The following is a 19,741-nucleotide window of genomic DNA, read 5'->3' on the forward strand; positions in this document are numbered from 1 at the left end:
CTTTCTATCCTGTTCCATTGATCTATATTTCTGTTTTTGTGCCAGTACCATATTGTCTTGATTACTGGAGCTTTGTAGTACGGTTTGAAGTCGGGGAGTCTGATTCCTCCAGCTCCATTTTTTTTCCTCAAGATTGATTTGGCTATTCGGGGCCTTTTGTGTCTCCATACAAATTTTAAGATTTTTTGTTCTAGTTCTGTAAAAAATGCCATTGGTAATTTGATAGGGATTGCATTGAATCTGTAGACTGCTTTGGGTAGTATAGTCATTTTCACAATATTGATTCTTCCAATCCAAAAACATGGTATATTTCTCCATCTGTGTGTGTCATTTTTGATTTCTTTCATCAGTGTCTCATAGTTTTATTAGTACAGGTCTTTACCCTGTTGTTGCTTTTTAAATCATGAGTTCACGCTATACCTCTAGCCCCTTCCAAACCACAGACCCCCTCCTCTCTCCCCTGGTCCACATATCCCTCCTCCAGTAAGAAGGAACCTGGGCTTCCAACAGCAGCAACCCTGTGTCCATCTGCTCAGCCTTAGAGTACACACAACATAGCTCCAGACTTGCTACACCCATTCCACTGCCAACAACAAAACTTCTAAACGAAGTTCAAGATGTATGTATGTTTTCCTTGTTTTGACCTTAGACTCTGTCCCGGTGAGGGTGAGGGTGAGTGGTCAGAGTTCTGGGCTCTGGATTAATGATCTTCTCCCCTCTGTGTAGATAGGTAATAAGTTTGAAGAAGTCTGAGATGGAGTGAGAGTCATTTGTCTCTGTTCACGCACAGTCTCAGCTATGTGATTTTATAATGACTCCATTAAGGTATCCCTGGAAGGCAACAGCCTATTGAAGTCTGGTTTGATGATGTCAGAGGGCCATTTGGTTGGTTTGCTTATATCACTTTCTAGAACTTTGTCCTGGAGCCAACAGTCTTTAGGCCCTCCCTCTTCCTCCTCAGTGGCACAAGATTCTGTCCACACCTCTGTTTCTGGAAGCCCTCCCTGCCTCCCAACATTTTGGAACTGATTTCCAGTTTCCTCACATTCAGACGCCACTCTGCCCAGTTTCCCTTTCAAGTAGGTCTTGCTTCCATCTTATTCTTCTACTTTCAACATCATAAACCTGACTCATAACCTCAGCACTGGATCAGACTCGAATGCCCCTCCCCACCAGCCCAACAAGGTCTGTCCTCACCATTCAGCAGTCTCACCATCGGTGTGGGGACCATGGCCCACCCACCAGGGTGCCCGTGCCCTTGGGTCCTGTTAGGGGAGCAGCTGCCCATTCTGCAAACAAGACCCACTGGGTTCCCTGCACTCGGCAGGGCTTACCTTAATCTCCTCGCAGTAAGTGAAGGCGACGGAAAACGCATACTCGGTCCGGAACACGCCCTTTTGAAAAATTCTCTGAAGCCAAGATCTTGTAGCGGCGAGAGTCCCCTGGAAGACTGTTTTTACTGAATTCTTCTTTCCAGTTTCATTTCCCTGTCCTCCTGCTGAATCCTGTCACCACAAGTGAGAGACAGAGAGTTTGATTGTCCCTGCGCTGTGGACCCAAAGGATCGTCCAGATGCCACTCCCTTCCCCCCTGTACGCCCGACACCACCTGTGCGCTCAGACTCACCGGCCCGGCCAGAGCCTGCGCATTCATAGCACTTTCATTTCCCCAGAGCATTTCGGCTTCACTCTGGGTGGGCAGTATGGGGGGACGAGGCAGGAGAAGGAGTGGCATGGATGCCCCATCAAATGACCCCAGGCAACTGTTAACAGAGGCAACTCTGCCTCGCCAATGCACAGACTTCCTGGACTCCGAGACGAGGAAGAGCTGACAAGCTTCCTCTGGAGAGGGTGTGAAGGAGGCACCCAGGGCTCAGAGCTTCCAGCAGTTCAGAGAAGCCGAGCTAGTGTAAACCCTGCCCCTCAGTGACATGTTTGGTCTGCGGGCCAGGAGGTAAACCCACGTCCCCAACCACTGGTGCTCTTTCCTTGAGGTTCTCCCTTCATTCCCTCTCCCTGAAAAGCCCCTTTTCCCCGGGGTCAAGGGCTCTAAGGATGCCTCCCTCCCTCTCTCCCTCTCCTTCTCACCAGAAGCACCTTTACCACAAAGCAGATACAGCCCAGCCATCAGTCCCACTTAGAGGACTCTCCCAGTTCTGTGTGTGTTTCCTTTTGCTTCAACTGAGACCCTCAAATTGTGTAAGTGTCAGGACCCCCCAAAACTGGATCTGTTGGTGTCACTCCCTCCCTCCAGAGATGCCTGGCCCAAGGGCTAAAGACGCGGTGGCGAGGCAGCTGCCCAAGGAGCTGACAGCATGGTCAGTAACCAGGGCAAGTGCCAAGATGAGAAAGCACAAGCTATTTTCAAGGCACATAAAGGGTGCTGTACCCCGCCTCGTGGGAGCAGTTCTTCCCTGAAAGATTCGGGGAGCTCTGGGCAGCATGGGAGTGGTGGGCTGGGGTACAGGTGTGACGGGAGCATAGCACTCAGGATGTGGGTGGCAAGGGCCAGCGACAGTTCTGAGCTGAAAGCAGGACATGCTGATCCATGTGGAACATCCCCGCATGGTGCAGCAGCTTCTAGAATAATCTGGAAGTTTTAGCAGGGTGTGCATGCCATCTGTGATCTGGCATTGCCTAGATCTCAGCTCCATCTCCAGCCACACTAGGCTACCTGTGGGTCCTCCGGAGCGGCATGTTCCTCTCCTCCCTGACACTGCACGGGCTGCTCTCTCGCCTTGTGGGAACGTCAGCCCCTCCAAAGGCCCTTTGTTCCCAGGGCACCTGATCAACACTCCAGCTTAGCATTAAGCCACTGTGCTGCAATTATGTGCTCACAGGATGGTCCCCCTCCTACGCAACCCTGCTGCCAGGGACCCGTCTTCTCCATCTGGGTATCCCCTGCACCCAGCACAGATGATGGACGTAAGTGAATAACCCAAGTCTGAAAATCTACTCTAGAACCTTCAGCTTTGCTCCTTGTTTTTCTCGATCTGATGTCCTATCAATCCTATCAACTCTTTATGTCAGCATGCAACCAAAAGCTTTGCGAAAACTCTTCATATACTTTGGTTTTATTTAATTTCAGTTCTGCAAAGCTTTCTGCTTTTATGGCACAGGTAGAGTATTTGGATCAGACCGTGGATTACACTAATCTGAGATCCCAACCAACATTTAAGATAGTTATTTCTACAGGAACATATACCCTAAATAACTGACAAATTTCAAATTTCTTGAACACAGTTTATCTAGACGTTGGCACCTGCCTATGATGGTTTAAATAATACCCACTTCAGGAGAAAGCAATCATCTTACCAACAGTGTTTATTTTTAAATGTATCCTTGGTATTTTAAAGAAGAAAAACGAAAAGGAACAAGTTAAAACATATACTTAATTATTTTATATCACTAACGTCCCAGTTCTGATGTGTCAAATGCTTAACCAATAAATGGTCGATCTAAATATGAAATCATCTATCACCTTCATGTGGAAGCTCAAACTCAAGCTGGTGAAGATCACACAACAATGGGAAAATATAAGCTGCGCACAACAAGCAACGTCATGGATGGAACTCAGAGATGTCACGTCAAGTGAAGAAAGCCAGACACAAAAAGGAAAGAGTTCAAAGATGGGCAAAACTAACCCGTGGTGGTAGAGATCAGGAGAGTGGTTACCTCTGGGAGGTGTGGAGCGAGGGGGGACAGAGCTCTGGGATGTCCCTACAGCTTGATGAGGGAGATGGAGCCTGTGTGGAAAGGCTCTAAGGTGGGCACTTAGGTGTGTGGACCTCGCTACTGTATTTGAGTTTCAGTGAACAGGAATAAAGCTCAATAAATATGCATTTAGGTGGGGAGGTCCTTGCCTGAAGTAAGTCCCAGCCACTTGCAGAGCTCTTGGATTAACCCAGTCACAGCTGATACTCTACACTTGAGATCCTGCACTGCCTCCTTCCCTCCAACGCAAGCCCCGGAGAGCAAGCACGCAGACCCTAGTTCACCAAAATAGCCTCGATGCACAGAACAAAACCTGGCATCACGTAGGTACTGACAAATATCTGATGACACAATCAGCCACTCTGTGTCATTCCAGCAACCCTAGAATTAGCCTATCTCCTTTTTGAACGGAGGATGCTTCAGGTTCCATAGCTCTCCTGGGTACAACATTACGTGTACGTGTTCCACTTACCACTAGAAGTTTAAGTATAATAATTCTGCAAACAATCTCAGCAGATAAGGCAGGCATCTCATAAAACGTGTATTCTTTTGTTATTCTGCAGGTAGTTTCGTGAAGTTTCAGGCACACAGTCAAGTAGGACTGTATCAAGGGCTCCTCAAGAATCCTACCCCACAAAGAGTTGAAAGAAATCAATGAAGTAATTTAGGAGGAATGAGAAAACAGTACCCCTTATCCATGACGAGTTCCTTCCCTTTAAAACACCTACAAGGAAGGCGTGTACTTGATCCCATATAGGTTAACATCCAGGACATTTCCATCTATCTTGAACTTGGGATTAAGATAAAAAGGAAACAAAGTCCTTTTGGTTTGCCTCCATGGTATGAACTATTTTAACAAAAGCAAGTTAAACTATTTCCAAGTGTATTCCTTTGTTTGAAAAAAATCTTAGGGATGCATATTACCAAAGATTCAAATACCATATAAATTTTTTTAAAAATCAGGAAGATACAGGGAGGGAGAAAGAGAAAGAAATGCTAGAAGAATATATCCTGGGATATCCTGTGCATGAAATCTCTTCCCGCTCTGCATGGACTTGCTTACTGGTTGACACATGACCAGAGCTGAGAGTTAGGGAGTTGATCAGAGTGGGGTTTAGAAGGCAGCATGAGAAAGGAATTAACTGGGGCAATTCTGTAATACACAGAATTAGGTGGGGTCCCTGAAGCCCCAGGTGCTTGATGTTAATGAAGACCTGACACCCCCACCTCCATCCTGAACACCCTACTAATTCAGATGAGGTGATCCTGGCAGTGCTCCAAGAATCTCAGAAAATACCTTCTCTCCCACAGGTACATTTCTATTGTTCTGCATTCGGTACACTGTGCCTTCTGGGTATCAGAGGTCACACAAATTTGCAGGAGCAAATAATCTCAGATGATTATGGAAAGCTAACTTTGATTGTTATTTTCAACTTCCCTGACTTGTAAAAAAAATCTGAAGACTAAATGCTGATGAAATGCAGGATGCAAGCATGAATATGTAATATGATGGTGATCACTTAAAAATAAATGACAAAAATGCACAGGAAAAAAGACCAGATGGAAATAAACCAAAATCTTAGCAGCTGATTTCTATGCTTTTCCCTTTTTTAAAAAGTAGGATGATTACATTAATACCTTGAAAAAAGTAGTGGGATATATATTAATTTATGACCTTCCACTAATGACAGCAAATATGGGATACAGCCAATCAGTAGGCGATAACCGTGTGCGGGAGAGAGACTACACTTTACTTTTCTACTTACTTTTCCCGAAACATATCCAGGAGGTGCAACAGCATTTCAAAAGTACTCTTAATGCTCTAGGGTGGCGAAGAAAAGAAAAAAAAGAGAGGATTTAATCATGATGCCACCATCTTTGCTAAAACAGACCCCCCAAAATCCAACATAAATAGGGCATAATAATTATTTTCTTTCTATAAACAAATTTTAAGGGGTTCAAATACTAATCTTATACCTTCTACAAATAAAACTCAGGATTTAAAATTATACCATTTTGGGGACTTCCCTGGTGTCCAGTGGTTAAGAATCCACCTCCCAATGCAAGGGATGGAGGTTCGATCCCTGGTTGGGGAACTAAGATCCCACATGCCACAGGGCAACTAAGTCCACGCCACAACTACTGAGCTCACGTGCCACAACTAGGGAGAAGCCTGTGCGCTGCAACAAAGAGCCCGCACGCAGCAACAAAATATCCTGCATGCCGCAACTAAGACCCAAAGTAGCCAAAAATAAATAAATATTTTTTTTAAATAAAATAATACCATTTTATCCACCCCCAAAATGGGAAAGGACAGAGAGCAATTAGGAAGTGGACCAATACTCAGAATAACTTCTAGCCCTGCCCTGCACAATCACACATACCCAAAGGCTACTGTTTTATTGAGTTCTATTTACTGAAACAGAGTAACTCAAGGAAACCAACACTTTACCCTATGAAATATTGACCCCTCCTGGTTCTCTTTTTTCTAAATGCTTTACCCTGTCAGGTTTTCAGAAAAGGAGAATCACACATTCTGACTGATTCGGTTTTGATCTGCTTTTGCTAAGCAAGGACTCAAGAGCCGATTCCAGACAACAAACCTGGGAATTTCTGTTGGAGATTTCCTCAAGTCCTTCAAGCCGGTACCAAGTCCCTAGAAGACAGTCCAGGATATGAGCAGGTGAGTAACTCAGGTAGTCGGTGAGGTCTTCCATGTAATGAACCAAGTTACTCAGAGGGAGCAAACTGAACCAGGATCGGAACAGATACTCATCCACATTTAGCAAATGCCTGTTCTTTCCCATTAGCTGGAGTAATTGTTTCCTATATAAGGGAAAATTGGAACAGAAAAAAAGGGCAACAGTGAGATCAGTAAAACAGACCAAGTTAGTTAAAATTATGTTAGAAAGGACCTGAAAAGTTCTGATTTCAAAAATGATTTAAATGCTAAGAACTCAATCAAATGAGAAGTAAACAATAATACATTAAGGATTCAGCAACATGGATGAACTCTGAGGACATGATGCTCAGTTAAATCAGCCACTTACAAAAGGACAAATACTCTGATTCCACTTATGTGAGGTCCCTAGAGGAGCCCGATTCATAGAGACAGACAGTAGAGTGGTGGGTGCCAGGGGCTGGTGGTGAGGGAGGGAGTAGACAGTTGTTGTTTAATGGGGACACAGTTTCAGTTTTACAAGATGAAAAGTTCTGGAGACGGATGGGGGTGACAGTTGCATAACAATGTGAATGTACTTAATGCCACTGAAGCGTACACTTAAAATGATTAAAATGGTAAATTGTAGGTTAGGTATATTTTATCACAATAATAAAAGAATCCACCCCAAATTAAGCACTTTCCAGCTTTACTGAGATACAACTGGCATATGACGCTGTGTTACGGTTAAGGTTAAATGTGTTGATTTGATACTCTTTCTTATTGCAAAACGATTACCACCATAGCATTACTTGATAGCTACACCCATTGTGTCATATAGTTACCATTTCTTTTCTGTGGTGAAAACATTTTCTGCGGTGCAAACATTTAAAAGTTGCTACTCTCTTAGCTTACTGTAAGTAAACAATACAGTATTGTTAACTATAGTTACCATGCTGTACGTTAGCTCCCCAGAACTAATTTCTCTTCAGAGTACTGAAGTCTGTACTCTTTGACCAACATCTCCCCTTTTCCCCACCTCCCAGCCCCTGGTAATCACCATTCTACTCTCTGCTTCTGTGAGTTTGACTTTTTTACATTTCACATATAAGTGATATCGTACAGTATTTGCCTTTATCTATCTGACTTATCTCACTAAGCATAATGCCCTCAAGGTCCATCCATGTGTTGCAAGTGGCAGGATTCCCTTTTTTTTGTGGCTGAATAATACTGCATCATATATACATATATATGACGATATACACAAGTATATATACATCATATATATGTATACACACACACATATACACACCACTGCTTCTTTATTTGTTCATTTGTTGATGGACACGTAGGTTGCTTCCACATCTTGCCTATTGTGAATAATGCTGCAATGAACACAGGGGTACAGATATCTCTTCGAGATACTTACTTCATTTCCTTGGGCTACATACCCACAAGTAGGACTGCTGGCAATCCTATGGCAATCCTATGGCAGTTCTTTTTTTAACTTTTGATACTGTCTTCCATTGTGGGTGCAATAATTTATGAACTAAGCATGTTGATGCGTGAATAAGCAAGTGCCCTGGATCAAACAGTCTATGCAAACCCAGTCCGGGGAAGGTCTTTAAATTATGCTGTTCTGTAACACTGTCCTGGAGACCCGAAAAGATGACAATGGGAAAGTAAATACAGCCAAGTGCCACAGAAGCGACAGAGGCTACGCGAAACATATGGATGGATAAAGCTTCACTATATACTAAAGGCCACTTTTGCCTAAAAGACACGATCTTTAAGACCAATGCTAATGTTTGTCATTCTCCAGCTAAATTTCTTCTAGATAGTCAGTCTTCAAGATAAATGCCCCTTGAAGGGCAATTTAAAATATATATAATTATATAAATAATCTTAATTTGGCTTTAATTTCAAAACATTCCAATAATAGTGAAGAAGAAATAATTCAGCTCACTCACTATTTCAATCCCTAAAAACCTATAGGCTAGATCCTATTGGATTAGGGGCGGGGAGGGCAGATGAGAGACTTAGAATAGTTTCTTTGACAAAAAACAAAGTAAATGGGGAATGTTATCTGTGCTTGGAAATAAGTGTTAGTATTAATTTTTTTGTACTGAATTTGTATTTTTTATTTAGCTTTTGTACTTAAATTTGATTTACCATTTTTCTTTTATGGATTGTGCTTTCTGTGTCTTCTCTAAGAAATCTTTCCTTGCCTCAAAATAGTACTTCACTACCTCAAGATGTGCACCTACAATGTGCAAAGCCTCTGACCTGTGAAATTCTACTTTCAGGAATTTATCTTGAGGAAATAATTGGACAGGGAAAATTACAAAGAAGTGCATCAAAGCATGCTTACAAAGCGAAAGTGCAGAAATAATCCAAGTGTCCAGGCAGAGAGAACCGGCTAAATCAAATTTGCAACACTAAGCAGTCATTACAAAAGTAGGTATATATTTACTGGCAAAAAAAATCGTTCACAATATACTGTTAAATGAAAAAAAGAAGGTTGGAAAACAGGATAAAACAGAATCAATAATCTATCATAGAGGCGGGGCAGGGGGGAATTGCATGAAACCAGACAAAAGGTGCAAACTTCCAGATATAAGATAAATAAATGCTATGGATATAACATACAACATGATAAATATAATGAACACTGCTCTGTGTTATATATGAAAGCTGTTCAGAGAGGAAATCCTAAGAGTTCTCATCGCAAGGGAGAAACTTTTATTCTCTTTCTTTAATTTTGCACCTATGAGATAATAATAGATGTTCACTAAACTTATCGTTGGTCATCATTTTGCGATGTAAGTCAAATCATTATGCTGTACACCTTAAACTTATACAGTGCTATAGGTCAATTATATCTCAATAAAACTGTAAGAAAAATAAAGAAAAATACATAATCTATCTTTTGTGGTTGATTTTTTTTTTTTTTTTTTGCAGTACGCAGGCCTCTCACTGTTGTGGCCTCTCCCGTTGCGGAGCACAGGCTCCGGACGCGCAGGCTCAGCGGCCATGGCTCACGGGCCCAGCTGCTCCGCAGCATGTGGGGTCTTCCCGGACCGGGACATGAACCCGTGTCCCCTGCATCGGCAGGCGGACTCAACCACTGCGCCACCAGTGGCTCATGGGCTCTAGAGCATAGCCTCAGTAGTTGTGGTGCACGGGCTTAGTTGCTCCAAGGCATGTATCTTCCCAGACCAGGGTTCAAACCCGTGTCCCCTGCACTGGCAGGCGGATTCTTAACCACTGAGCCACCAGGGAAATCCCCTAAAATCTTTAAAGAAGTAATTTAAAAAGAAGTGATATATTACTTCCATTACTAAAAGCAGGAATGAGTGGGTACTAAAAGTCCATTGGAGATCTTGGAAGCACAGTTATGATTCCAAGATTTACATACGTAAGTGCAGGTCTGTAACTTACTCATCTGCTCTTTTTTCCCGAAACTCAGAGAAGGAGATGCCTTCAAGGGCTGCCCAGGTGTCCTCGGGCTGCACGCCTGAGTCCTGGGCTGGTGAGGACAGGTCCATGCAGTGGTGCAGCACAGGCAGGGCACACACCCAGTGGTCAACCTTTCTGTCCATGCACATTTGGCACAGGTTTACCATGGATGCTCGCCAGCTAGAAAGGGAACAGAGATCCCATGTGAGCCCAGCACGGCCAGTGTCAGGCCAGCCCCGGGGGTCCGACATCCACCAGCGAAGGGACAGCTCCTCGCACAGAGCATAAGATAAGAGCGCTCCGGGTGTCTGAGCACAGAGTGACCAGATCAGGGAGAAACCTCAGGGGCCCCCTCGGCACCCCCAAAAAGCATCAGGCACTGAACTGGCCCTTTCGAAGCCCCAGAGCAAACTCCTGGTGGCATCTTTCCATCCTCCTTGACAGTGGAGGAGACAGAGGTTCAGAGAGGCATGTGATCTATGCAAGGCCCCCTGTGCCAGAGCGGGGGCTTGAACCCAGGTCATCTGGCAACAGTAAATCTACATATAAAGCAACTTTTTACATGTAAGGAAGGAGCCTATAAATAATACACGGCATGTTCCCTACAATCACAAAACACGGATGTTTCTTAAGACCTGGAAACACTTGTACATTTGCCAGCATTTCTTCTCTCTTTCAAAATGAACGGGGTTTAACTGGGTGTTTTAAATTTGTAAAACCACAAGGCAGGTGTTCCATAAGACTGACTGCTCAGAGAAGGCTGCCCAATATCACCCTGAAGTTCAATTCAAACAGCTCCAGAAAAAAGACCTTGGGACCATCAGAGGGTTCTGGGGCGGCGCCTCCACCCAACGAAACATGAGTGCCTTCAGGACAGGCCGCGGCCTCCACACCACGAGTGCTCCGGGCCCAGCGCAGTGACGCTCTGGCTCGTGAACTGGGCACAGCAACTGCAGAGGCCACGGGGAGGGCACCCACAGTACTTCCACAAACATCCTCAAGTCCGGCTTCGTTGTCTTACCATGACCCCCCCGCCAAATACACGCACGTGGGGCTGAGTCATGATACACCTTAAAACTGCTCAAAAGCAGGGTACTCAGGAGAACGTGAATAAGATGAAAACTAGCACATCGGCTAGAAAATGCTAGCGGGACACACACTGACGTGACAACAGTGAGCAGTAAAGTTACGGCTAGTTTTTATTCCTTGCATGTCTTCATCCATTCTCTGACAAGCACTTATTTTTATCATCAGATAAAAACCATTAGAGAGCTAGAAAATCTTTACACACACACACACACACACACACACACACACACACACACACACACACACTACCTCTGAGATGTTTCAAGGATGTGGATCAGATCCTTGCGAATGGCATCCGGTGAACTGGCATTCGAGCAAAGGAGGTAACAGAGTGAGCCCAGGTCACTTTCCGATAAGACAAAGTGAAATTTTTCCACTGAGAAAAGGACAATCAGGCCCATTCTCAATTTACTCCTCACTGGGCAGTCTTCAGGCAGAGGGTCCCCACTCATTTCCAGAAATGGTGCCATTTTCTTTGTCAAACATTCCCACAGGTGCTTTCTCACCTGCTCCCAGGAGAAAAGGGAGATACAGAACCATGGCATTGAACCCACCAGAGGTGTCAAGAGCTGCCCATCACTATGCTTACTTCCCCATCAGCTGGGCAGGGAGGCCTCTGTGGAGGGGTCACCCACTGCCTGCCTCCCCACTAAACCCTGAGCATCCCCCTCGCCCTGGGTCTTTGGGAGGTGCCACCACTGGTACGTCCAAAGGCCTCAGCATGATGGAGGGGCTATCAAGTGGGGGGTCCTGAGCCTTGTAAGGATATACTGGTCATCTCAGGTGTGGCTCCAGGTCTGTCTCAAAAATGCCTAAGCCATACCACAGAGAAGGTGGAGATGCAGTGAAGGGCACCAGCCTTCTTGTGGTGGAGGGGAAGGGCAGGTGAGGGGGTGGGACCAGTGGTGGAGGGGGGCAGGTGAGGAGGTGGGACCAGTGTGGGGGGCAGGTGAGGAGGTGAGACCAGTGGGGGAGGGGGGCAGGTGAGGAGGTGGAACCAGTGGGGGAGGGGGGCAGGTGAGGAGGTGGGACCAGTGCGGGGGGCAGGTGAGGAGGTGGGAGGAGGAAGAAAATGGGGAGGACAAAGAATTCCCTAGAGGTGGCACTAGGAGAAAAGGGACTGAAATATCCTGCCCCCATCCACCTGGTCCACTGATTCTCGGGGTCATCTGGCCACTAGGAGGTGGAGTGATGCTGAGTGCCCAGGAGGAAGAGAAGGGAGCTGTTGCTGACACCCCTGAGACCTGGTACCTCCTTCTCTTCGTACTGCAGAGTGCTCCACAGCTGTTCTTCTCCTTCATAGATCATGGGCACCCGAATGACAGAATAAAACTGCTGGAACTGGGTGAAAAAGTTCTTTAAATTGATGGCATTCCAGGTCTCAAGGATGCTGAAGATGTGGTCCAGCATGACCGCAGCCGCGATCTGCTTCCCTTTCACCAACTTTTTCCTTGTACCATCTGTTAGATAATCCACGAATTTCTGCCACTTCCCAGAGGGCCTCCTACAAATTATATCATCGTACTGGTGCCAGTCTAAGATTAAAAGAGCAATGTTATACTTAGGAGCATCAAAACCCACTAGACCTGGACACTCCACCCTGGAAGGCTGATCTTGACCAGAAGAAATAGGATGAAGGAGCCAAGGAAAGGAAGAAAGACAGGAACGTCACAGAACGTGGTAAACGGAAGGCAGCCAACACTTGCTCCATCCAGGTATCCATCCACAGATAAACAACAGGGGGCCTGGCCCCTGGGTGGAGCACGGCTGTTTAGGACAAGTAACCTGGACACCCTACAGTGAATTGAGTGAGACACACGATTCAGCTGCCCTGAAAATACTTGAAACATGTCTTTGTCGAACTAGATGGTTCAGCACAATTGGTACATGAGTTCCTTAGAAAATGACCACACAGAGGTCAAAAATTTCGTACTGAAACTGCATCCCTCACTAGCACTTGTGCACCATTTTGGTATGTTACTTGGTGCAAGTGCCCATTTCCTCTGTCCTGGGAACCATGGTGCCCACTCCATGAAGGACGGTACAGGTCACATGGCAGACAAAACAGCCCTTGACATGGGGCAAGGGCTGAACCCATGGCTGCTCTTATAACCAGCTGAAATGATATGAGTACAGACCCAGAAAACCCAGGAAAATCAATTGTCAAATAATTAGAAGGCAAAGAGGTCAGTAAGGCACCAGAGGCAACACAAGTGCATAAAAACAGCCATGAAAATCAGGAAGTCCAGCCTCTGAACAGGCCTCCTTCTCCTCACTGTGCAGTCTGCTCTTTGCTGGAAGTCCCCACTCAGCCATCCCTGCCCCATCCTGGCCCTTCCCAGCGATAACTTGGAATCACTGTTTGGATCTGACCTCAGGCATCACCTCCTGTGGAAGCTTTTCCTGCTCCATATGGTATGGGACACAGTGGCTCTCTCTCGGTTTTATAAAAACGCTCTCCCAGACAAAAGGTGAGTGAGAGCTGCTGGCCTGGGATGGCCAGTGCTATGGAGGTGAAGGGAGTGCCAGTCAACGTCCTGGGCATGGGATACCCTCGACGCCGGGACAGTGGGACAGGGAGGGACATTAATGGTCTTGGTCTTGAAGAATCTACTAGCAGAAATAAAATATTTAAGTTCCAAACCCCCAGAGAAAAGAGAAAGAAAATCCAAAAGTTAGAAAAAGTACAAAAAAGAACAAGGAAACAAGGTAGAGAGAAAAGACATGATTATTTGCCAAAAGTTGAGTCTTCCACTGACAGTCTCAATTCATGCCAATGGGCTAAATTCACCCATTAAAGATGATTAGATTGGGAATTCCCTGGTGGTCCAGTGGTTAGGACTCCACGTTTCCACTGCATGGGGCACAGGTTCGATTACCAGTCTGGGAACTAAGATCCAGCAAGCCATGTGGCACGGACAAAAGAAAAAAAAAAATGATGATCACATTGAATGGATGGAAAGAAAAAAAAAACAAACCAACAACAGTCCAGCGAAACAGAGACGGGGCTGCAAGAGTTGAACTTGAGAGCAAACAGCAAGAGTTGGGACAAAAGCAGAGAGGCTAAGAGGGTAGGCAAGGAATGCAGACACAGCAGAATCAGTTTCAGGCAAAACACAGCACAAGGAAAGAGGCACTGGAAGGGATAGAGCGCTCGTGATGGCTGTTTCTGCCACCAGCACACATATCTGCCGTCTGGGTCTCCCCCATGTCACAGAGCTGGAGCCCAGAACCTCCATTCTGCCCGTCTTGCCACAGTGGGTTCTACCAATGAGAGCACTCACAGGAGGCTTAGAAGGAGGGAGAGAGGACGGAAGTCATCTCTCTCTCTGTTTATTGGGACTGATGAAAACTACATTTATTTAAGATAAACCACCACCACACCAAATAAAACAAAGCATAAAACTTCTCTCAATCAACAAGAGTGACTTCCAGACACTCCTCCCAAATCACCTGCATTGATGATGTCAGGGGCTGGGGCACTTCCCCACCTGGGCTCAAGTAGTGACCTCCAGACCCTCGGAAGCCAACAAAGGCCCTCCCTGGCACTCCCATTAGGCCTTCCATTGGTTACTATGACTGACCTCCTTACTGCTTAAAACTCCTGATTTAACCCAACTCACCAGGGTACCATCTCCCAGGGAGCTCCAATGTCAACCTACCAACAGGGCCTCTAAATAGAACGGCCCACACCAAGAAGTAGGCAGTTTAAGTGCCCGTGCAACAATAAGGAAAAAGCTTTAACACTCATTTTTTAAAAAAGCTTGCAAAGTATAATTATTGAAAAACACTAGAACAATATCACGATTAAGAAAAAAGCATCTGAAAATAATCTGGCAATTCTGAGTTACTCTACAACCTAAAAATCTGTTTAATGATAAACAGCTCATACAACTCAATATCAAAAAACAAACAACCCAATCAAAAAATGGGCAGAAGACCTAAACAGACATTTATCCAAAGAAGACATACAGATGGCCAACAGGCACATGAAAAGATGCTCAACAGCACTAATTATTAGAGAAATGCAAATCGAAACCACAATAAGGTATCACCTCACACTGGTCAGAATGGCCATCATCAAAAAGTCTACAAATAAATGCTGGAGAGGGTGTAGAGAAAAGGGAACCCTCCTACACTGCTGACAGGAATGTAAATTGGTACAGCCACTATGGAAAATGGTATGGAGGATCCTTAAAAAACTAAAAATAGAGCTACCGTATGATCCAGCAATCCCACTCCTGGGCACATATCCAGAAAAGATGAAAACTCTATTTCGAAAAGATACATGCACACCAATGTTCACTGCAGCATTATTTACAATAGCCAAGACATGAAAGTAACCTAAGTGTCCATCAACAGATGAATGGATAAAGAAAACATTATGTGTGTGTGTGTGTGTGTGTGTGTGTGTGTGTGTGTGTGTGTGTGATGGAATATTACTCAGCCATTAAAAAAGAACGAAATATTGCCATATGCAGCAAGTGGATGGACCTAGAGAATATCATATTAAGTGAAGTAAGTCAGACAGAGAAAGGAGAATATTATACGATATCACTTGTATGTGGAATCGAAAAGATAATACAAATGAATTTATTTACAAAACAGAAACAGACTCACAGACAAAGTAAACAAACATGGTTACCAAAGGAGAAAGTGAGGGGGAAAAGGATAAGTTAGGAGTATAGAATTAAGAGATATACACTACTGCATATAAAATAGATAAGCAACAAGGATTTACTGTATAGCACAGGAAACTATATTCAATATCTTATAATAAGCTATAATGGAAAATAATCTGAAAAAATATATATACATAACTGAATCACTTTGCTGTACACCTGAAACTAACACAACAACTAACTATACTTCAATGAAAGAGAGAGAGACAGAGAGACAGAGAGAAAGAAAGGAAGGAAGGAAGAAAGGGAAAGAAAATCTTTTTAATGGATTTTAAAATGATTGTCTCTGTGTTGAAAAGCGCATCTCTATCTGGTTTGACAGCTTAAGTACCAGGACCCAGCCAGATAAAATCTGAAGTGACTAAGGCAGTGCTTCTTAAATAAGAGCAAATGGGACCTGCTATCCCAAATCACTACCACCTCCTCCGGCAAGATTAGATCAGCATCAGCTCTTGTCTGATGAGGGGTCACCTCAAGCATGGAAACAGCCAGTTTGGATCATCCAGCAAGTACAGGGCAAAACCAGAAAGTATCGCAGGGCTCTGTTCTTTGGTCAGCCCATACAGAATAGAGTCTTCTGGAGGCGATCGAGTCAACACTTGGGCACATTTAAGAAGAGAGCATGACGCTAGTTTCTTCTCTGTCTCTTTGGGCCAGTTCAAAATGACCAAGCACCTGCCCCACTGACCTCAATCGCTGTCAGCCCAACAGAGGTCCCAGCCACGGGCAGCATCAACTGCAAAGACCCCTCCAGATGATTCCAAAGCCCAGCCAGCAAATCACTCCCAGCTTTCAGGCCTTCCTAGCTGAGGTCCCAGACGTCAGAGAGCAGAAACCAGCCAGCCCTGCTGTGCTCCATCCAAACTCCTAACCCACACAAGTCATGAGTATAATTTAAAAAATAAATAAATAAACAAAGCACCTGGTCTTGGTGACAGACTGGAACATCTCTCTCAAAAGCTGACAGATGGATCTTTTTAAACAAGGACTTTAATATTAAACAGGCTTTATCTAATAGATATACATACAGCTTTTGAGTCACAAAATTGATTATCCATTCCTTCTGAGCATACATGGAATATTTATGACAGACCAAGAAGTCAGCCACAAAGAAGATCTAAGCAAGTTCCTAAAAGTAGAACCCATATAGACTCTCTATATAGAACACATGCACATGTACACACACACACAAATACACACGCACACTGGACACACACACCTAACACCACACACACTGAATACAGCGAGTAGAAAACAGAGCACAGAAAAAAGAATCAGATAACAGACAAGAGAAAGAAAGAGAAACAATAAAGTGAAAAAAAGAAAATAGAAGAGTGACACTTACGACAGACAGCAGGGGGCAGTGGATCCAGCCCTTGATGGCTTCTGCTGGATGTCTTATTCACAGTCGCCATTTGGAAATCTGGGAAGGTCTTGTGGTCCTGGCAGCCCTGTTTCCCTTGCCCTTGCCCCTGCTCACTGCTGCCCCTCTAGGCCCCAGTCCCTTTACTTCCCAGCGGCTCTATCTTCTCTCCTTTCCCTTAGTAAAAACCCTTTCCCTTGTTTACTCTTGTGAGTGGTTAAGCCAACCTGATCAGAAACATGTTTCCAAGCTCAGGTTTATGAAACATAGAGCTGGGGGGTAGGGCAGAGCCAACGCCAAGCAAAGAGGACCCACACGGGCCAAGGAAAGCCTTTGATCCCCAGGAGTAACGTCCAGCCTTCTGAGCTCCGATCAGGAGCCCAGCCTGAGGCTTACCTCCCGAGCCCAGAAGGGAAGATTTCACATGGAGACAGCGGTTCACGTGCTCGCCTTCCTTCTGCTGAGATTTGTAGATGAACTCATACTCCACAGGGCCCTTGCCTCGCCAGAGGACGTACTTGTATGGAATGGGCTTATCCAGGTGCTGCTTAGAAATGATGGTGCTGCCTTCAACAAGGGACCCGTTCTCATGTAGGTCTCTGTGAATAAACAGGACACCAGCCTGTTATCCAAAAATCCTCTCCCAGAAATCTTCATTCTTCTCAAACACAGCACGGAGTGCAGACCCAGAGCTATAAATCGATGCTGACCGAGAAGATGTTTCCGGAACAAGGCATGGTTTTCATGCAGAGACAGAAAACGGGCCAAGGTGAAGTATGACAAAGAAGTGCATTATAGGGAAGAGTTGTTTGAAATATTCATCTTCCCAAAGTTCTAAGGATTAATCAACTTGATAAAAATTATGATTTCAATATATTTCAAAGACTGGATGTTCTGTACATTTCCTTACAGGCCTACTGGGATATACTCACTTGGTGTAGTACATCTCGCAGACATCATGATTCCATCCGGGCTTCCCAAATTCTTCTCCACCCCTAACAAACACTTTGTGTTGCCCGGGGTTGAACTGGAAATGTTCTGAAATGATTGCATGGAAGTACACCGTGATTCCTTCCAAGGAGCTCAGTGGGCTGGGGGAAAGTCACGGAGGAAAACACCGATTATATCTGGATCAGTCTACCTCTCTGCACACACACACAGGCACACGTGTGCACACAGGATCCTTGTTTCTTGGCTGTGCACTAAGACACACCCCAACAAAGTACAAGAGCATCCACACTTCAGACAGGCTGTCTGCTGTGTGGGTGCCCTCGGCTCTCCCTCTACAGTGGAGGAGGACAGTGGGCGCGGTGGGGGTGGGGGTGATCTCTGCCCAGCTCCGAGGGGCTGAGGGCTGTGGCAGGAGGGGGTGGCTGAGTACTCTGGGACGTGACAGCCTCTCTCCTGACTTCTGTAAGGCCCGTGCTGCCTCAGGGACCCCAGGGACCATATTACAGAGCATTTCACCTGAGCAAGGAATTGGGACAGGTGCCCCTCCACTGCCTACCTCCTGAGTGTTCCCCTTTCCCCCAAGACTCAACAAGAGGGCAAGGTGGGAATCTCCTCTGGGGTGACATGGCCCCTTCCAGCCCCCGCTCAGGGTGGGGACCAGGCCTGTGCCGCCCGAGCCGGGTCACACCCACCATTCCTTAGCTCTGTGTGCGCTCTCCCTCTGGCTCTTTTGCTCCCTCTCATTTTTCACAGTGGCTGCATTATTTCTGTTATTCCCCTCTGGCTTCTTCGGGTCCTTCGGCTTGGCCTTCTCATTTTCACCTGCTTTTCCTCCAGAAACACCCATCTGGTCCTTGGTTGCAGCTTCCTGGAACAAGCACCCAAACCCCAATCTTGATGACCAGCCTCCACGTTTGCCCCCAACAGGGGATGCTTCTCATAGCCGCCAGAGTGGTCACATTCCTTCCCTGCTCAGAACCTTCGAATGCCTTCTGGGCCACCTACCACAGCCTCCCAGGACTCCTCTCCGCACCGCTGTCAACGGCCCCTCTTTCCTGCTGCTCCCTGAACAGGTCCACCACACTCTACCTGGGGGCCTTTGCACGTCCCCAGACAGCCATGCGACTCGCCTGTCACTCTTTCAGATCTCCTTGGAAGGCCTTGCCTGTCACCCACCTCCAACACCCCAGCCCCTCGCCCTACTTCTCTCCGCAGCACTTCTCACAACCTGACCTCACTTTCTCTTTCTCCCCACTAGAATGTGAGCTCCAAAAGGCAGGAGCTGGTCTCATTTCAAATGTTAGGCTGCACCCCCAGCACCTAATACATATTCACCAAATGATTAAATTGAGCTGTGGAAGGAATGGGGCCAAAAGGAGCAGTCCATGGGACAGACAGCAAGGACAGGGACGGCCTCCTGGAAAGCCGACCAGGTCGGAACGAGACGCTTTACCTGGTGGTTGTCTTGGGAAGCAGGGACACTTGTGGGAGGCTGTTTCATTTTCTCAGTCTGATTTTTAACTTCTTTCCCAACTCTTTTCCCTGCACCAGCTGGCTCAGCTGCAGCAACACTTGCCTGGAAGAAATAAAGACCCCAAAACATCAGGGCCAACAGAACAAAATGGACAGGGAAACTCTGACTCAGTGGCATAAGGGTAAGTATATGCCACCAGCCCAGTGACAGGGGTCAGCAGCTCGGGGTGGAAGGGCAGCCCCTTCCACAGCCCCCCTTCCCAGGGAGCAAGTGCCAGTGGACACCCTTCCCAGACAGTGAAGTACTGTCAGAACCGCACTGCACAGCAAGGTGTCGAGACATAGCAGGCCA

The 19,741-nt window shown here is 45.9% G+C and overlaps 1 protein-coding gene across 10 annotated transcripts in view; it reads right to left on the minus strand.

Annotated features, from left to right (window-relative positions):
* Nucleotides 1-19,741, minus strand: part of RNF213 (ring finger protein 213) — a 110,932-nt gene that overhangs the window by 66,275 nt on the left and 24,916 nt on the right. For all 10 annotated transcript variants that reach the window (XM_032615142.1, XM_032615139.1, XM_032615137.1 and 7 more), the window contains 11 exons: nucleotides 19,370-19,492; nucleotides 18,609-18,784; nucleotides 17,898-18,056; nucleotides 17,362-17,564; nucleotides 12,172-12,455; nucleotides 11,170-11,426; nucleotides 9,814-10,011; nucleotides 6,317-6,539; nucleotides 5,480-5,535; nucleotides 4,186-4,339; nucleotides 1,335-1,505 (listed from right to left, as the gene is read on the minus strand). In XM_032615142.1, the coding sequence (XP_032471033.1) occupies nucleotides 1,335-1,505; nucleotides 4,186-4,339; nucleotides 5,480-5,535; nucleotides 6,317-6,539; nucleotides 9,814-10,011; nucleotides 11,170-11,426; nucleotides 12,172-12,455; nucleotides 17,362-17,564; nucleotides 17,898-18,056; nucleotides 18,609-18,784; nucleotides 19,370-19,492 (2,004 nt within the window). The remainder of the gene's footprint in view (nucleotides 1-1,334; nucleotides 1,506-4,185; nucleotides 4,340-5,479; nucleotides 5,536-6,316; nucleotides 6,540-9,813; nucleotides 10,012-11,169; nucleotides 11,427-12,171; nucleotides 12,456-17,361; nucleotides 17,565-17,897; nucleotides 18,057-18,608; nucleotides 18,785-19,369; nucleotides 19,493-19,741) is intronic.

This window comes from Phocoena sinus, chromosome 20 (genome assembly GCF_008692025.1).
Source record: "Phocoena sinus isolate mPhoSin1 chromosome 20, mPhoSin1.pri, whole genome shotgun sequence".
Classification (NCBI taxonomy): Eukaryota; Metazoa; Chordata; class Mammalia; order Artiodactyla; family Phocoenidae; genus Phocoena; species Phocoena sinus.